We start from the raw sequence: 15959 nt of genomic DNA, 5'->3' as shown, positions 1-15959 counted from the left end.
CGATTTTTTTAAATAGAATTCTTGTTTCAAGCAATATTTTTCTTAAAATAAGTAAGAATATTCCGATTTGTATTTTTTTGAATTCTTGTTTCAAGCAATATATTTCTTAAAATAAGTAAGAATTTTCCGATTTGTATTTTATAGAATTCTTGTTTCAAGCAATATATTTCTTAAAATAAGTAAGAATATTCCGATTTGTATTTTTTTGAATTCTTGTTTCAAGCAAGATATTTCTTAAAATAAGTAAGAATATTCCAATTTGTATTTTATAGAATTCTTGTTTCAAGCAATATATTTCTTAAAATAAGTAAGAATATTCCGATTTGTATTTTTTTGAATTCTTGTTTCAAGCAAGATATTTCTTAAAATAAGTAAGAATATTCCGATTTTTATTTTTTGAATTCTTGTTTCAAGCAGTATTTTTCTTAAAATAAGTAAGAATATTCCGATTTGTATTTTTTGAATTCTTGTTTCAAGCAATATTTTTCTTAAAATAAGTAAGAATATTCCGATTTGTATTTTTTGAATTCTTGTTTCAAGCAATACTTTTCTTAAAATAAGCAAGAATATTCCGATTTGTATTTTTTGAATTCTTGTTTCAAGCAATATATTTTTTTATAAAATAAGTAAGAATATTCCGATTTTTATTTGTAGAATTCTTGTTTCAAGCAATATTTTTCTTAAAATAAGTAAGAATATTCCGGTTTGTATTTTTTAGAATTCTTGTTTTAAGCAATATTTTTCTTAAAATAAGTAAGAATATTCCAATTTATATTTTTAGTTTTCTTGTTTCAAGCAATATATTTCTTAAAATAAGTAAGAATATTCCGATTTTTATTTGTAGAATTCTTGTTTCAAGCAAAACTTTTTTTAAAATAAGTAAACAAGAAGTCTATCAAATAAAAACCAGTAAATGTTTACTTATTTTAAGAAAAGTATTGCTTGAAACAAGAATTCTATCAAATTAAAATTCGTAAATTCTTACTTATATTGGGAAAAAAATTGCTTGAAACAAGAATTCTATAAAATATAAATCATTAAAAATTTATTTTAAGAACGATAAATGAATACTCATTTTAAGTAATATTTTACTTAAACAAATAAATTCAAGAATGTTATAAAACATAATATTAACAATACTGTTATTTTCATTAAGAACTACAATTTACATGACATTAGGTACAATAATATATACAACTTCTTTAAAACAAACTTGTTTTTATTAATAATAAAATGCCATCAAAAGAAAACTTAAAAACATTAAAATGGTAAAATACAAATTTCGTAAAATTCTTCTCCCGCACCTGGGAGTGAGTGGATAGTGAGGCCTACTTCTTTTCATTTTGGATAATCGAAATCCAGAAGGTAAAAAGTGGAGAGGAGAGTAACTAGCAGCCTCATCTAATTTTGCTTTCTTTGTAGTTAGAATTGTTTGCTAAACTTTAATGTAGGCCATTTCTGTGTCCAAAAGCAATACCGGCATATTACCTGATCGGCGTGAAGACCAGGATTCTGGATCTTTATTCATGTTCCTAAACATGAAAAGAGATTAATATAGTTTTAGTTATTACTGTATTTAAAATATGTGTAACATCATCAACTAATTGGGTACGGTGTGGTTTTAGAGTCCTATATCTGGGGCGGTAAACACAAAAACATGACGCAATATTAGAACGGTGGTAAGAATAATTTTACATTATAAGACATAAGGGTGGGTGGAATATGCATTTGAACTTTTTAATCACAAACTTTGCCCTGTTTATACCGATCACAAAGACAGGCCTGGCTGTATCTATTATTTTTAGTTAAATTATTAGGGTCTAAATTTATTTTTAATATTACTATTTAGGAAGACAATACGCAAAACGGTGCTCAATCATGATTGATGTTTTTATTCCGTATCAATGTTTATAATAACAATTGTTTGATTTTAATAAATTATTGTAAACATAGTATATACCGGTACCTTGAATTTTAAGCTAAGATAAATTTGATTTTAAAAAAACACTTTAAGATATTTTTTTTTAATGTACATAATGTTACTTGTATTTTAAATTTAAAAAAACACTAAATACCTTCAAGGTCAGCAGACTTTTTTTGATGAGTTTTTCCCAACAAATATGTTTGACAGATTTGACAACATATGGGTTATCTTTGAACCTAACCAAAAATAACAAATTGAAAACATTATATTATATAAATTTATTTAAATGAGTGGAATAATGTATGGACATAAACTTGATATACTGTAGCTCAAATTTTTAATAATGTAGCCTACAGTTTTGTAGGTGGTCAATGTAAAAGGAAGGGGAAAGGGTGGGCTGGTCAGGAGAGCATTAATATGTCAAAAATTAATATTCATAAGTCATTTATTTAATTTTAGTTGTCAAAGGGAGGAGTGCATGACACTAGCTTGAGTCGAACCAAGCTGTTAAAAATACGTACACAATATGTACACGTATTTTCCTCACTACCATTGGTCCATTATAAAACTATTTATGAATAGATAAAAGTACAAAAACATACACTGTACTTACCAGATGGAGGACTGGTGTTTCTCTTTAAAATACCAAAATAAACTATATTATTCTCTTCTTTGGAAAAATTTGCTAAGCACTTTTTTAAAAAGCTTTCTTTTGTATTTCATTCCTCTTTGCCTAGTAATAATTAGTATCCTTCGAACTTCTTCAATTACCTAACAAATAATTTAAGATATTGTAAATAACACAGTTTTTTAAAAAGAAATTTAATATAACAATTTTAGTTATGCAGTACGTATGTTTTTTGTTTGTTTTTTTAGTATGTTTTTTTAAAATTTAGAGTTAAAAACATTAAGTTTCAATATCGATGTGATCACTTCGGGGATTACTTAGTGTGTACAATTAATTAAATATAAAGAAGTGTTTTTAAATGTCATTATATTTCTCATTGGAATATGTGTATATAATATAATCCTTCGTATATATTTCATGGCTACATTACAAAATAACTGTTACATTATAATTGTATTATCTATTATTAGGCCTTCCTTATACCTAGCTGAAATAGGTCCGACAATATTTGTCCCCTCTGTCAATGTCTGAACTAAAATGCTAAGCTAAACCTATACACCTGTCCGTCAGTACAGGCATAGTAGGCTAGCCTAGACCTACTAGTTCCAGGCCTACAGTATTACTAACTAGGAAGGAGCCTAGGATAGGCCTAGACTGCTGGCAGATTAAAATATAATTATTAGGCCTACGAACCTGTTAAAATGTTGGCCACTTCTTCATCTATTTCTCGGATCTTCAACAAAGCGTCTTCCTTCGACATTATATTAGACTAATCTTACTAGGCCTATTGAAGCATTTAATATATAAATTGCGATGAAAGGTGTCTTTTACTTACAAACTCTAGATTTTGAATGATTACTTTAAAAAACCGTTGGCCATGATCCCGCCGGGAGCTAGGTCATCGACCACACACAGTGTTGTTTTTCAACTATAACCAAAAATTTATCGCTGGCCTTTTACCCAGAATGTATAAGGTCATTATACTGCTCAACGTTAAAGCATGGAGGTATAAACCTCCATGGTGGTTAAAGCAAATCTATAAAACGTCTGGACCAACAGTAATACGACAGACAATAATAATGACACATGTTTGTTGCAGTCCGAAAAAAAGCGATAAGTTGGTGCCAGTAAACTGAAGTAGGTACAGTATTTGCTACCCTATTTGCTAAGGCATTATAATTCAATTCATGGAAATACTCCGAATTTTCGAGTAACATGTGGAATTGGTGGTTCGCTGCCCGGCAAGCTTTGGAATTTACAATTCGTTTTACAAGCATGTCATAAGACGCCATTTTAAGGACGAGTATAACAATCGGCAACCTCCTGCAGTTGACGATGGAAACATCAGTAAAGTATGCCTGGAGAAAACGAGGATGCCAATTGAGGATGAAGTAGAACTAGGCCTAGACTAGGAGACTGACGAAGTTAATGAAGAAAAAAACTATTATAACGGGGATGATTTATCAACTGACGATAGTAGTAGTGATAATTCTAGTATTGTTATACTGTTAATGATTGTTTAATATTAATGATCTTGTTGATGCTCAGCAAGAAGGCCTACTAACTAGAGGATGAACAAGCAGATAATAGTATAACAAATGCTGATTTCCTTCTACTAAAATTAAAGGAGAGAAACAAGATTCCACAGGTAAGCCATTTTGCTTTAAAATTACAACAATTATGCATTTTAAACTATTTTTTATTAGAGAAATACGTCTATTTCCTAGGCCTTGCTGGTACTGTTATTATACAGGACTATTAGCTATAGTAACTATAGGACTTGGGTACTAGGCCTAGGCATTATACACTCTAAGTTTATGTTGCATTTTTTTGTGACCAATTTCATTGTTACAAATAACATTTTTTTTGTTAGGCTGCATAGCTCCCCAACTAAAGCACAACTTAGTTTTTAAACATATTAAAACTTGAATATAAAAAATATTAAATCAATATTATTTTCTTTAGGTTGCAGTGCAATCGATTATTTAAAGCACAAACAGTTTGATTACCCAGATTCTTTCATCAGTTGAAACTGAAGTGCTAACTGCTCTACCGTTGTGTGAATATAAGGATATTGACAATCTATTTTAAGTACAGTAGAACCTGTGTTTTACGTACCCTGATTTTACGTTCCCTTGATTTTACGTACGCTTAAAATAACCGATGACGTCATCATTTTCGTACATTGAGGGCGCAATTTAACAACAACAAAGCACAACAAAGCTGTGGCTGTGTGTGTGTGTGTGTGAGGAATTCTGCTGTGTGTTTGAGACAAGCTACGCACGTGCATTTAAGCAGCGACTGTTTTTATTGATTGAAAATACAAGAACATTGATATTTTACCCTTTATTTAAACATCTCACAGCCTGTATATACAGTACTGTACTTTTCTAGTTAGGCCTCACATCTTGCTAGGCCTGCTAGCCTAGCCTGAATAGTCTAGGCAAGGCCTAGCTAGTGACAACCTGCATGCTGTTCAGTAAAGTAGACAAACAGGGTAGCCGCCCTTTATAGCTACGATCTCTACGTATTTGGGGTCAATTTAAGGTCAACCTTGATTTTACGAATCCTTTGTTTTACGTACGCTTTTCGGTCCCGTACCGTACGTAAAATGGAGGTTCTACTGTAAAACATTTCTCAAAATAAGTATTTTTAAAAATATTAAAATAGAATTGACTTCAATTCAAGCAAAAATAGTCTTGATAGGATATAGTATGATATTGACTTCTTATCTTAATTAAAACATTTCTCAAAATAAGTACTTTTAAAAATATTGCGAATCTCAATTTTAAGCAAAAATAGTCTTGATAAGATAGTATGATATTGACTTCTTATTTTAAGTAAAACATTTCTCAAAATAAGTATTTTTAAGAATATTGCGAAACCTAATTTAAGAAACTTTGTCTTACCTAGAAAAATATTTATTGTTTTAAGTAATTTTTAGAATTCATCAATCTTGATTTAAGAAAAATTATTCTTGATAGGGATAAATATAATATTGATTTCTTATTTTAAGTAAAATACTTTTCAAATTAAGTATTTTCAAATCTTGTTTTAAGCAAAACTATTCTTAATAAGAAGAGAATGATATTGACTCCTTATTTTAAGTAAAATATTTCTTGTAATAAGCATTTTTAAGAATATTGCAAAACTTAATTTAAGAAAATGTGTCTTTTCTAGAAAATTATTTCTTGTTTTAAGTAATTTTAAATCTTGACAAGAAAAAAAAATACTTATTTTAAGAATTTTTTCTTAAAACAAGATTTTTTTTTCTTGCTTAGAATTTCAAATTTTGCTGTGTAAACCGTATTCCTGCTTGTTCGCGACCTCCTTGTATTTCTATAACCTCAATATGAGTATATAATGGGATCACTGTAGGAAATAAATTTACACTATAACATACGGTACAAATAGAATTTTTAAGATTTACCATGTTCTTCCTAAATGCCGCATCTTTCAATTTTTCATCAAGTGAGTACAATTCTTCTTTGCTTTCTAGTGGTTGAGGCACAACATCTTCAATTTCTGCATCTTCTAATGCACCTTTTTGAATTGCTTGATTCTTTATTATTTGAAGCTGTTCATTCTGATTTTTTATTATAGTGTCCAGTTTCATCAAGACATTGATTTTAAAACCTAAAAAAATAAAACAAAACAGAATGTACAGTATAATGTATTTTGTTAGAAGTTTACACGTTGGTTTAATTTTTTAATTCTATTTGCATTGATTTCCTTTGTGACAAGCATAATTTATAGTATGGTTAGGTATTATTAATACTGTAATAATCGTTTTAATAGTTTCACATTTATATGCGGATAATGCAGAAAAGCCAAATGCGCTGGTGATTTTAGTAGATATACTACCATGCTACTCCCCTCCGTCTGGTGCTCTTTCTGTCCATCAGCTCCAAAAACTCGCACGTTGAAAATATTAAACACACAGATATTAAAATACACTTACTGTCATCAGTGTTTTCATTCCTAGAGAAAATCGATTTGTAGGACTGTGATGTCCTTGAATGAGGAGAAGTTGGAGGTGAAGACACTTCTGTACTCGTATGTGCTTCTCTGTGTTGTCTCCTAAAAGCTACAAAATTAAACATAATATTTTAAATAATAGTTGGTAGGTTGGTTGTCTTCATTTTAAAAAGAATAAAATGTCCTATATTGTAAGCATACACTGTTAAAAATAAACCTGTATTTTAACGGTATTCTACTGGCAGCAGCAGGACGCCAGTAAAATACCGTTAAAATACATGGCCTGTTAAACGGTGTATACTGTTAAAATACAGTTTATAAAAAGTTGTTTTTTAACAATAAACCTGTATTTTAACGGTATTCTACTGGCAGCTGCAGGACGCCAGTAGAACACCGTTAAAATACATGGCCTGTTAAAAGGTGTATACTGTTAAAATACAGTTTATAAAAAGTTGTTTTTTAACAATAATCCTGTATTTTAACAGTAAAACACAGAGAGCTGGGACGCCAGTAGAAAAATACATTGGCCTGTTAAATCACAGTACTGTTAAAATAAATTAAACATTCTAATCCTGTATTTTTACGGTAAAATACTAGCAACTAGACGTAACATTAACTGTTTTTAAACAATTAAATACTGCAATTCTACAGTCAATTACCGTACAAATACGTTGACTAAAAATGCATTGGCCTGTTAAATTACTGTACAAAGCTGTTAAAATATGGTTTATAAAAAACAGGTTTAATCAACAAAATCCTGTTTTTGTACTGAGATGCCAGTAAAAATATAGGATTTAAATGTGTAAAGCAGTTTGTACCAACTGTATTTTAACAGTATTATACTTTAGTAATACTGTTAGCTGGGACAGCAGTTAAATACCATAAAAAGGGTCTGTTAAAGTAAAGTAGTGTTGAGTCACATGAAGAATTACAGAAAAAAACATTTTTATTTTCTCAAAACTTCAGCTTATGAACAGAAAATGCAAGGTTTCAATGTTACCGTTATTAAATGAACAATTGACAAAGATATAATTGTTACTGTATAACTTGTACATAATCATTAACATACTAAAACCAACAATTATCATCATCTAAAATGTAACGGTACATTGATACCTGTGCACAGTATAAATAACTTGTACATAATCATTAAAATCTAAAACCAACAATTATTATCATCTAAAATGCAATTCACTGACTGTCTGTACCTGTACAGTATAACCTTGTACAGAATCATTAACATACTAAAACCAACAATCATCATTATCTAAAATGTAATACGGTACATTAATACCTGTACAGTATAACTTGTACATAATCATTTAAATCTAAAACCAACAATCATCATCATCTAAAATGCAATTCACTGACTGTATGTAAATGTACAGAATAATTTTGTACATAATCATTAACATACTAAAACCGGGTGTCTAGAAAACTCAGATCTAGAAAACTCAGATCTCAGATATATCTGAGTTTTCTAGATCTAGAAAAGTCAGATAGATCTAGAAAACTCAGATATCAATATCTGAGTTTTCTAGTTCCAGAATGGAACTAGAAAACTCAAATCATCATATGATTGGTTGGTAGGTCATTTGGATCATTCCATTATTAATCAGAAGGTAGGTCATTTGAAATACTAGAGTAGGCCTACAGTATTATTAAAACTGATTACTGTGTACTAATAATATTGTAACATGTAGAAGCGGTCTACGGCTTAAATCATAAAGAAAATACAGCGCATGTTACAGATAAAATGTAGGCTTAAAAATTAGGTATGTACGAGTTGGTGTGGGTACGAGTTGGTTGAGGTACGAGTTAGCCAAGTTGGGAATAGGTACGAGTTATTTTGGGTACGAGTTGACCACTTCTAGACTAGATAAGGGCCAGGCCTACTCTTCGCGATATACATCGCGATAGCACCCACACATTGAGCCTTGAATTGAGTTTGCTTAGCTAGGCCTAAATGATAAGCCTACATTTTAAAAAGTGTATACTGTATTTCTTTATGATTTAAGTCGTAGGCTGCTACTACAAGTTACAATTATTATTATTATTAGTAATAGTAAGAAAACGTATAATACTGTAGTATTTCAAACAAGCTACCCTCTATTAATAATGGAACGATCCATTTGATGATCTGGGTTTTCTAGTTCCATTTTGGAACTAGAAAACTCAGATCTTAATATCTGAGTTTTCTAGATCTAGAAAACTCAGATATCTGAGTTTTCTAGATCTAGAAAACTCAGATATCTGACTTTTTTAGATCTAGAAAACTCAGATATATCTGAGATCTGAGTTTTCTAGACACCCACTAAAACCAACCATTTTCATCTAAAATGCAATTCACTGACTGTATGTGTACAGTATAATTTCGTACAGAATCATTAACATACTAAAACCATGGAGGTATAAAAAAGAAGGAGATTCAACTAGCTTGTCTCCTTTGATGTATTCATTGCAGCCGCCGAATGTTTAACAGATAAGGGAGTAATTATAAACGGTATCGCACATAAGCACTGCGTGGCGTACAAGGTCAATATGTCACGAAAAGGTCGTATAATTAATTGTAAAACCGGAAGCAAACCACTTGACCTCGAGCACATGAGCGTCGTGTGCAAGCGCGCGGCAGTGCAAAAAAGCAACACTGTATTCTTTTATTCAATGGAGGTTATTCTACAAAAATTGATGTGATGGAGTTTGATGAGTTGTTAACAAAAGAATTATTAGCAGAATTTGAAGAAATAAATACCGAAGTAGGCACCGAAGAAGTGAAAAATATCTGTATATGTAACTGTCCATCGACGGAAGAGACAATAGCCTGCAACGGTAAAGATTGCGAAGTCAGATGGTTCCATACGAATTGCGTGAGTTCAGGCCTAGGCCTAGCCGCCGAAGAAACGTGGAAGTGCGACAAGTGTATTATTGGTTCTGAGCCTAGTGGGCCAAGCAATTATACGAACGCTAGTAGGCCCAGCGAATCAACTACTAACAATAAACCGGAAAAAGGTAAGTATTAATGAGCGTAGATGGTATAGGCCTAGGCCTAACTAATTAATTACTCTAATAGAAAATAAGGCTATTTACTACCTAGGCCTAGGCTAGTACTACTGTACATTTTATAATTATTCATGGATTTTGCTGTTGACACATTTTCCAAATAATTAAATTTAAAATTACCGAAATACAGGGAATAGATATTTCAGCCCTACGTCGCCCACTACATTGATTGTATTTTGCACAGGAAATTAAAATATTAGGGATAGTCGGATTGAATTTAACTTTTTAGGGGAAAAACATTTTAATTTATGATTTATTTTAAAATAATTCACAGCTGCAAAAAAGAAGCCGATAAAATGGAAGAGCCAATATCTACTTGAAAATGCATTAGCTGATTCTTTGGAAATTGTTAATCACTCATTTAACAAAGTTCTTGAAGACCCTATGCTGCAGTTAAATCCAAAGATGGCAACAGCAATAAACAATGCAGTGGTCGAGTTGCGGTCAAAAGACATTCAGGATGTTGCAAACAAACTTGTCAATACTTTATGGGAGACAGCAACTGTAGCGAACACTAAAAGAACTGCATCAGAAGGGTTAGACGCAGTGTGTAGAAACTTTCATACTTTTCGCATAAATGAAAACTCAAATCAATTTTTAGGTTTAGTTGACTGTGATATTGCTGCAAATTTTTTATTCCAAATGGCAAGCGAGGCAATTGTAGAAGAGTTGTTGTTAAGGCAAATTGGGCCATATGAGAATGCTGCTGCAAATGAACCGCCACAGGTAGAGGTAACCAAGGAAGAGCAACAAACATTAAGATACATGGCTGGCTATATTCCGCATAAATTACTACGCTTTTACAGAAGATTTCCAAATAACAATCTAGCTAATTTATCTATTGATGTATTAAGGAAATTAGAAATTGAAGACAACAATGATAAAATGTCATTTTTAGATTATAGTAAAGACTGGATTACAAAAATTAACAGAGGAGGCCTATTTAAAATAAATAATGATTCATTTTTATTTTTTAGGCGGCTAGAATGCGAGGTAAAACCCATTTTGTCCTCCACAAAAATTACAGAACTTTGTGGTTTAAATTTAAAGGACAAACTTACTTCAGCCCTTGACTCGCCTGTCATTAAATTAGCATGGGAACGGTTAATTGGGGATAATGTTAATGAGGTAGTAGTGTCTACTTTATTTAACAAAGTTATTGGATGTTATATAGACATCAGATGTAAGGCTTTTACCACCGTATATATGATGGAAAGAAAAAAGAAAGATGCATCAGTCGGAAAGAAGGGTGAAAAACCCTTAAGAAAGAAACTTAAAAATAATGACTTAACTTAAAGAATTTCCAATTTATTCACAATATAAATATTTTCTATACAGTTCAGTAAATACATAAAAGGTGTTCATGAAATTATTATTATATTTCTACTTTATTATTTATGGTTTTCGTTCTTTTTGGGAATGGGGTACTGTCTATGCTAAATCCAGACTTCCTGGTGTTGGAGTGGATTGAACCAGTTACACTTCTGGCTCCTGCAACTTGTAGTGTCAATGCATTATGTTGGAATTGATGAACTGTTGGGTTTTCATTTCTTCCTCCACATCCTCTCTGTTTGCTAAAGTATTCCTCAAGAGGATCTTGGTTTAGTTTTTCACTCAACACATAGTCCACACCATCAGTAGCAAGCAATTCCTTTGTAAGTTTCACAAAAGAGTTAACTGTAGAGGAACACAATAAACATTAATTGTATTAACATTTGATTTAATATAGTTTTTAACAATACAATCATTAGGAATAACAGGATTTGATGACGTGCCAGGCTAGAAGACAGGGGTCGCAAGCCCTGGTTTATATTTACTTTTTAATACACTGAAAGATAAAGAACTTATTAGATTGTGCTTTTGCAACCTATGATCTATCAAACAATCTATAGCTAAACATAAATGAAAAGAAAAAAAATAACCTGTTATTCTTAGTCCGTCAAGTGTTTCACGACTTAGGCACATCCTTTTCTTTTCTGCTGCTGTTGTATTTGGTGTTTCCAAACATTGATTCTCCCATGTATTAAGAAAGCCGAGGAAATCGTCTACAAGCCACTAAAAGCCAGTAAAAATGATTTCATGAGTAACCATTGAAAGATGGGCTAGCCCATTCCATGAATAAAATATTCAATATACTACCTGAATGCAAGGATGGATTGAAAAAATGCATGTCGCATGATACCTTATCAACCAATCAAATGGCAAGGATACACTTAGGTGTATACCCCAAATTCACTGGGGTAAGTATAAATCTTGGCTGAACTTTTCAGTTAAATCATGGCGGTATAAAAATATAACTCCATGGGTAAACCGATCTTCATGTTTGGTTGACTATAGGTGTATTAGGATAATTTATATGAAATTCTTTAATAATTTGAAAAACAAATCTGTACCTTTAATCTTGAATCATCCACACTTCTGTATTCTAACAGGTTCTCATTTATGTTGTTTCTTCGTCTCTCAACACGACTAACATTAAGACAATCAAAAAACTTGTTCATGTACTTTATGAAGTGGATTAGACTTTTTGTGTCATGTCTGCCTTGAATTTCCAACGCATGGGCAACACTGCTGCTAAGGATCTAAGATAAATGGAGAATGATAAAAACTTTAAAAAATGTATTTGCCTAGACAACAAGAAAGAAGTCAATTTAAATTTACATTGGGTCTCAGATTACTAAAAACTAAACAAACAAACTAAAATTACCTGGACAGCTAGTTTAACTTTCATCCTTAAGCTTGGCGTAAGGTATAAATGTTCGTGGCGTATTTTGTGGAGTTTTCTTAGGCCACTACCACATCCAATATCTTCTTCTACCAAGGTGAGCAACTGATTCCACTTTAGATCTTGATGATTAAACTGCAAAAAAAAAGAGGAAAAAAAATGAAGAGCTTGCCACTGTAGCATAAAGTTGGGGGGGGGGGGGGGGGCGGAATTGTGTTTTCACTAGTAAAAACTGGTATGAAAAAAAAATATTAAAATGTATAACTCACATGCAAGTTTCTTGATTTTGAGTTAAATCCAGAGTTTTCGAGATTATTTCTTGTAGTCTTTAACAAGTGTGGAGTGTCGCAAATGAAATAGATATTCCTTTTCGTATATGGACTAATGGTTGAAAAGACAACTTCTGAAGAAACAGATGTTCCATGCTGTCTGTAAAATTTTCGATTTGGACTTGCACCATCACATACGAAAGCACAAACTCTGAATCCTGCATACTCTAGCCAAGTCACAGCTTTCCATATGATCCAATATAAATTGTAACTCTTGCAGCCATGAGTGGGGAAATGTGCGAATGTTTCATGTAAAGGCATAAACATGCCCCGAACCATCAGAGACAACATGTGTGATGCTTCCTTTGGTTGTTTATTTTTGTCCAAGTCCAACTCTCTTGCAAAATTGTCCATGGCTTCGTTCATTGATCCCATACTGGAGAATCCAACAAGATTACCCGATTTGCTAGAATACACAAGACCTGCGTTTATCTTCATTTCATCAAAACTTAATGAAACAATTTTCCTAAAATTAGGTAACGCATCAAAATGTATATCATGCTTTATCCGCAGGATAACATCAGGATTAAAACCAGACTTTGCATCAGTAAAATGTGTGTAGTTCCTTAGGGTATTTTCATGTGGCAATGTCAAGTAACCAGAGTTCCTAATAATACGGTAAGCTGCAGTAGACTTCATGTGCAACGCTAAGCAAAAACGAATTATTGCTGGGTGCCAACGACGACCTGTTGCAGATGATTTATTGGCAGCCACTTGTTCATCCCATAGTAGTCTTTGTGGAGAACCTTCCTTAAATTGTTCTGACACAGTTTCTGTATGTGTTGTCATTATTGTCTTTAGAGCTTCAGACATTGTTTCTTGCAATGGACTAGAATCATCTTCAAATGACTTCCTTACTTTTTCTTTAAGGTCTTTAACCATTTTCTGTAAGTTTTTCCTGTCATTTGACACCAACATCAACTTTTTCCTTAACTGATCATTGTTTAACTGATCATTTCGTGCATGAGAACTAATGTCTACTGCTTTTTGATCATTAATTCTTGACCTTTTAGACATTAACGTTGTTCTATACATTGTGCATACTTCACAGCGATTTCCCTCAACAAATATACAGCAGTTCACGTGCCTTATTGTTCTTTCACCATTTGTGTCCTCTTCCATTGCCACTGTTGATCCAGAAATACTATTAAACACTGCTAGGTTTGATGGTGATTGCTTGCGACAAAGTTGGATGAACTCAGTGTTTCCACAGCAAATTGCAGATTTCCATATCCATGTCAATAAACATTCTGCATTATCTTCTGTCAGAATTTCAGGAAATTTTGCACATCTATTTGTAGAATCCTTCAACAAAACATTTACTTTCCATGAGCATGTGGCATAAATATGCACACAAACAATAGGAAGATCATTAATTATCTTAATGAATGTGACTTTGTCGGTTCCAAGTTGTGCTACAAAGCCAAGATTCTTCCCAATTGCTAGAATTTTGTTGAGATTGATCAATGGAACAGAAAATGCACATACAGAACAATTATCATCGGAATGTTCAGCAAATGGCAAAAGATGAATTGATATTTCTTTGTCTTTTTTCTTATTGCGGAAAGTCCGCCAACGATGTAATTTCATCTTACAGCAGTTGCAGATGAAGTTGGGATGGATGCCATCTACATCTTGCAACACATCAACTCCTAATGAAAGGTTGATATCTCTTGCATAGCACAACTTGGATTTCAATAGATTTATTTTAGAGCAGTTTTTTTTACCACATAATCTACAGAGATCCTGGAGGCAACATTTGTGCCGTTCCATTTTCTACAATTTCCTGAAATTAAATTAATTTAGAAATTATAAAAAAAATCATTGGCATTTAAAAAAAATGTACTTATTGCTAATATTGTAAAATAAAGTTAAATTACCTGGTATTACCATTAATTATTCTGTATATTTTGGTTACCAATTCAATGTTTGCAAGACATTTATGACATTTAAATATCTTAAAATTCTTATGTAACTTGCAGTTTACCAGATTTAATTTTGGCCTATGGTAGGTTAAAAACTACTAAAATTAAATTAATTAAAAATTATCTGACAAAAACAAACCATATTAACCAACTAGTTGTACTGTAGTCTAGGCCTAGACTTAGTAGTGTAGAGGCCTAGCTAGCTAGTTTAGTAGTACTAGTAGCCTTACTTTACTTTACTTAGCCTACTCTGTCTTACTAAAATGTGTTCACCATTGTATTAAAATTATAATATAAATTAGCCTATAACTATAAATTATATTAATAACAATGTTGAATAGGTTCACGAATCATAATATCAAACAAGAAGGATACTCTAGGCCTAGCCCCAGCATTATCTTCCTAACCCGTTGATTACGTCACACTTGATGAACCAACAAGCGACTCGCCGAGAAAAAAGCCCTATGTTGCAATGCATGTAGAGAAAATATACACGCGTGTACACGGTCGGGATTTTCACGGTTTGACACCTAAATTATTAAATAATATTTACTAAAAAAAATCATTTTCCGACGTTATCGTGTTATCGATATATAATATAAAAACCATAAAATCTTAAACTTACGGTTATTTTGGTAAATATTACTCGATTTTCTTCTAATAAAATGTAATGGCTTTCTAAATTCAATATGGTTTCGGATAAGTTAAACTCTGACCCCACAAGCCCTCTCTAGAAGCAAATACAACCAAAAAAGTGTTTAAAATACATGTTCGGGGCGACTTAAATGCTAAGGGGCCTTGTAACAAGCGTATGAACGACCGGCTGCACTGACAACGATGAAAGGCGACGTCCCGCGTGGCAGATAGTGGAGTCTGTTAGGGATGAAATATGGGTGTTTGGTTCACTTTTTTCCAAAAGCACCAAATTTGGTATACAGGTTGCCCACCCTAAACTAATTCAATTTTTGATGGGCGCCAAGCGAAATGACCCCTTGGGTCACCTAATTTGCATAATTTAAAATGGCGGACAGTTTCGCTCAAACACTCTATATCTCTGAAAATACTGGTCACAGAGAGTTGATTTTAAGTTCAAAATGTTCAGAACATAAACATTCCTATTTGCTCTAATTAACCGATTCACCACGATAAGCGCTTAAAGCGCTCAAAAGGTTAAAAGTCAAGGTCATTGTAAACAAATTTTCAACAAAAAAAAAGTAAATCGAATTTACATGCGCAGTTTGCTGTGCATGAATCGTAACAAATAATTATACAAAATACTCACAACTTTTTTTTTAAAAATATGCTTCTAAATATATAAAAACAATTGTTGAAGTTAGTTTGAAAATAAAATTCGAAAATATAACCGTTTTTCGAAGCACGCTGTTCGAAA

General features: G+C 32.1%; 3 protein-coding genes and 1 long non-coding RNA gene across 4 annotated transcripts in view; 1 reads left to right on the top strand and 3 right to left on the bottom strand.

The window, feature by feature from the left end:
• Window positions 1-1374: 1374 nt before the first annotated feature.
• On the bottom strand, window positions 1375-3766 carry LOC140043607 (uncharacterized). The gene is made up of 4 exons (XR_011844319.1): window positions 3246-3766; window positions 2538-2695; window positions 2076-2160; window positions 1375-1532 (listed from the first exon to the last, which is right to left on the bottom strand). It is a non-coding gene; the product is annotated as an uncharacterized lncRNA (long non-coding RNA).
• Window positions 3767-6480: 2714 nt separating this feature from the next.
• The window catches only part of LOC140044904 (uncharacterized), a 28077-nt gene continuing 18598 nt past the window's right edge, over window positions 6481-15959 (bottom strand). The window contains exon 8 of the mRNA XM_072089603.1: window positions 6481-6639. The gene's annotated coding sequence lies outside the window, so the exon portion shown is untranslated. The remainder of the gene's footprint in view (window positions 6640-15959) is intronic.
• LOC140044905 (uncharacterized) lies at window positions 8805-10899 on the top strand. Its single transcript, XM_072089605.1, has 2 exons — window positions 8805-9539; window positions 9865-10899. The coding sequence occupies exons 1-2, from the start codon at window positions 9224-9226 to the stop codon at window positions 10884-10886; spliced, it is 1338 nt and encodes a 445-aa protein (XP_071945706.1). The 5' UTR covers window positions 8805-9223; the 3' UTR covers window positions 10887-10899.
• LOC140044903 (uncharacterized) lies at window positions 10966-14430 on the bottom strand. The gene is made up of 5 exons (XM_072089599.1): window positions 12585-14430; window positions 12298-12450; window positions 11984-12172; window positions 11513-11645; window positions 10966-11267 (listed from the first exon to the last, which is right to left on the bottom strand). The coding sequence occupies exons 1-5, from the start codon at window positions 14415-14417 to the stop codon at window positions 10966-10968; spliced, it is 2610 nt and encodes an 869-aa protein (XP_071945700.1). The 5' UTR covers window positions 14418-14430.

Source organism: Antedon mediterranea, chromosome 3 (genome assembly GCF_964355755.1).
Source record: "Antedon mediterranea chromosome 3, ecAntMedi1.1, whole genome shotgun sequence".
NCBI lineage: Eukaryota > Metazoa > Echinodermata > Crinoidea > Comatulida > Antedonidae > Antedon > Antedon mediterranea.
Note: the sequence above shows the minus strand (reverse complement) of the source record. Positions and strands in the feature narration are given on the sequence as shown.

Excerpts from the sequence above, each read along its gene's own strand:
- LOC140044905 (XM_072089605.1), top strand. The coding sequence starts at position 9,224 with ATGGAGTTTGATGAGTTGTTAACAAAAGAATTATTAGCAGAATTTGAA. Across the intron at positions 9,540-9,864 it reads TAACAATAAACCGGAAAAAG|CTGCAAAAAAGAAGCCGATA; the intron begins GTAAGTATTAAT and ends AATAATTCACAG.
- LOC140044903 (XM_072089599.1), bottom strand. The coding sequence starts at position 14,417 with ATGGAACGGCACAAATGTTGCCTCCAGGATCTCTGTAGATTATGTGGT. Across the intron at positions 12,173-12,297 it reads AAGTTAAACTAGCTGTCCAG|ATCCTTAGCAGCAGTGTTGC; the intron begins GTAATTTTAGTT and ends CATTTATCTTAG. Across the intron at positions 11,646-11,983 it reads TGGATGATTCAAGATTAAAG|TGGCTTGTAGACGATTTCCT; the intron begins GTACAGATTTGT and ends ACTGGCTTTTAG.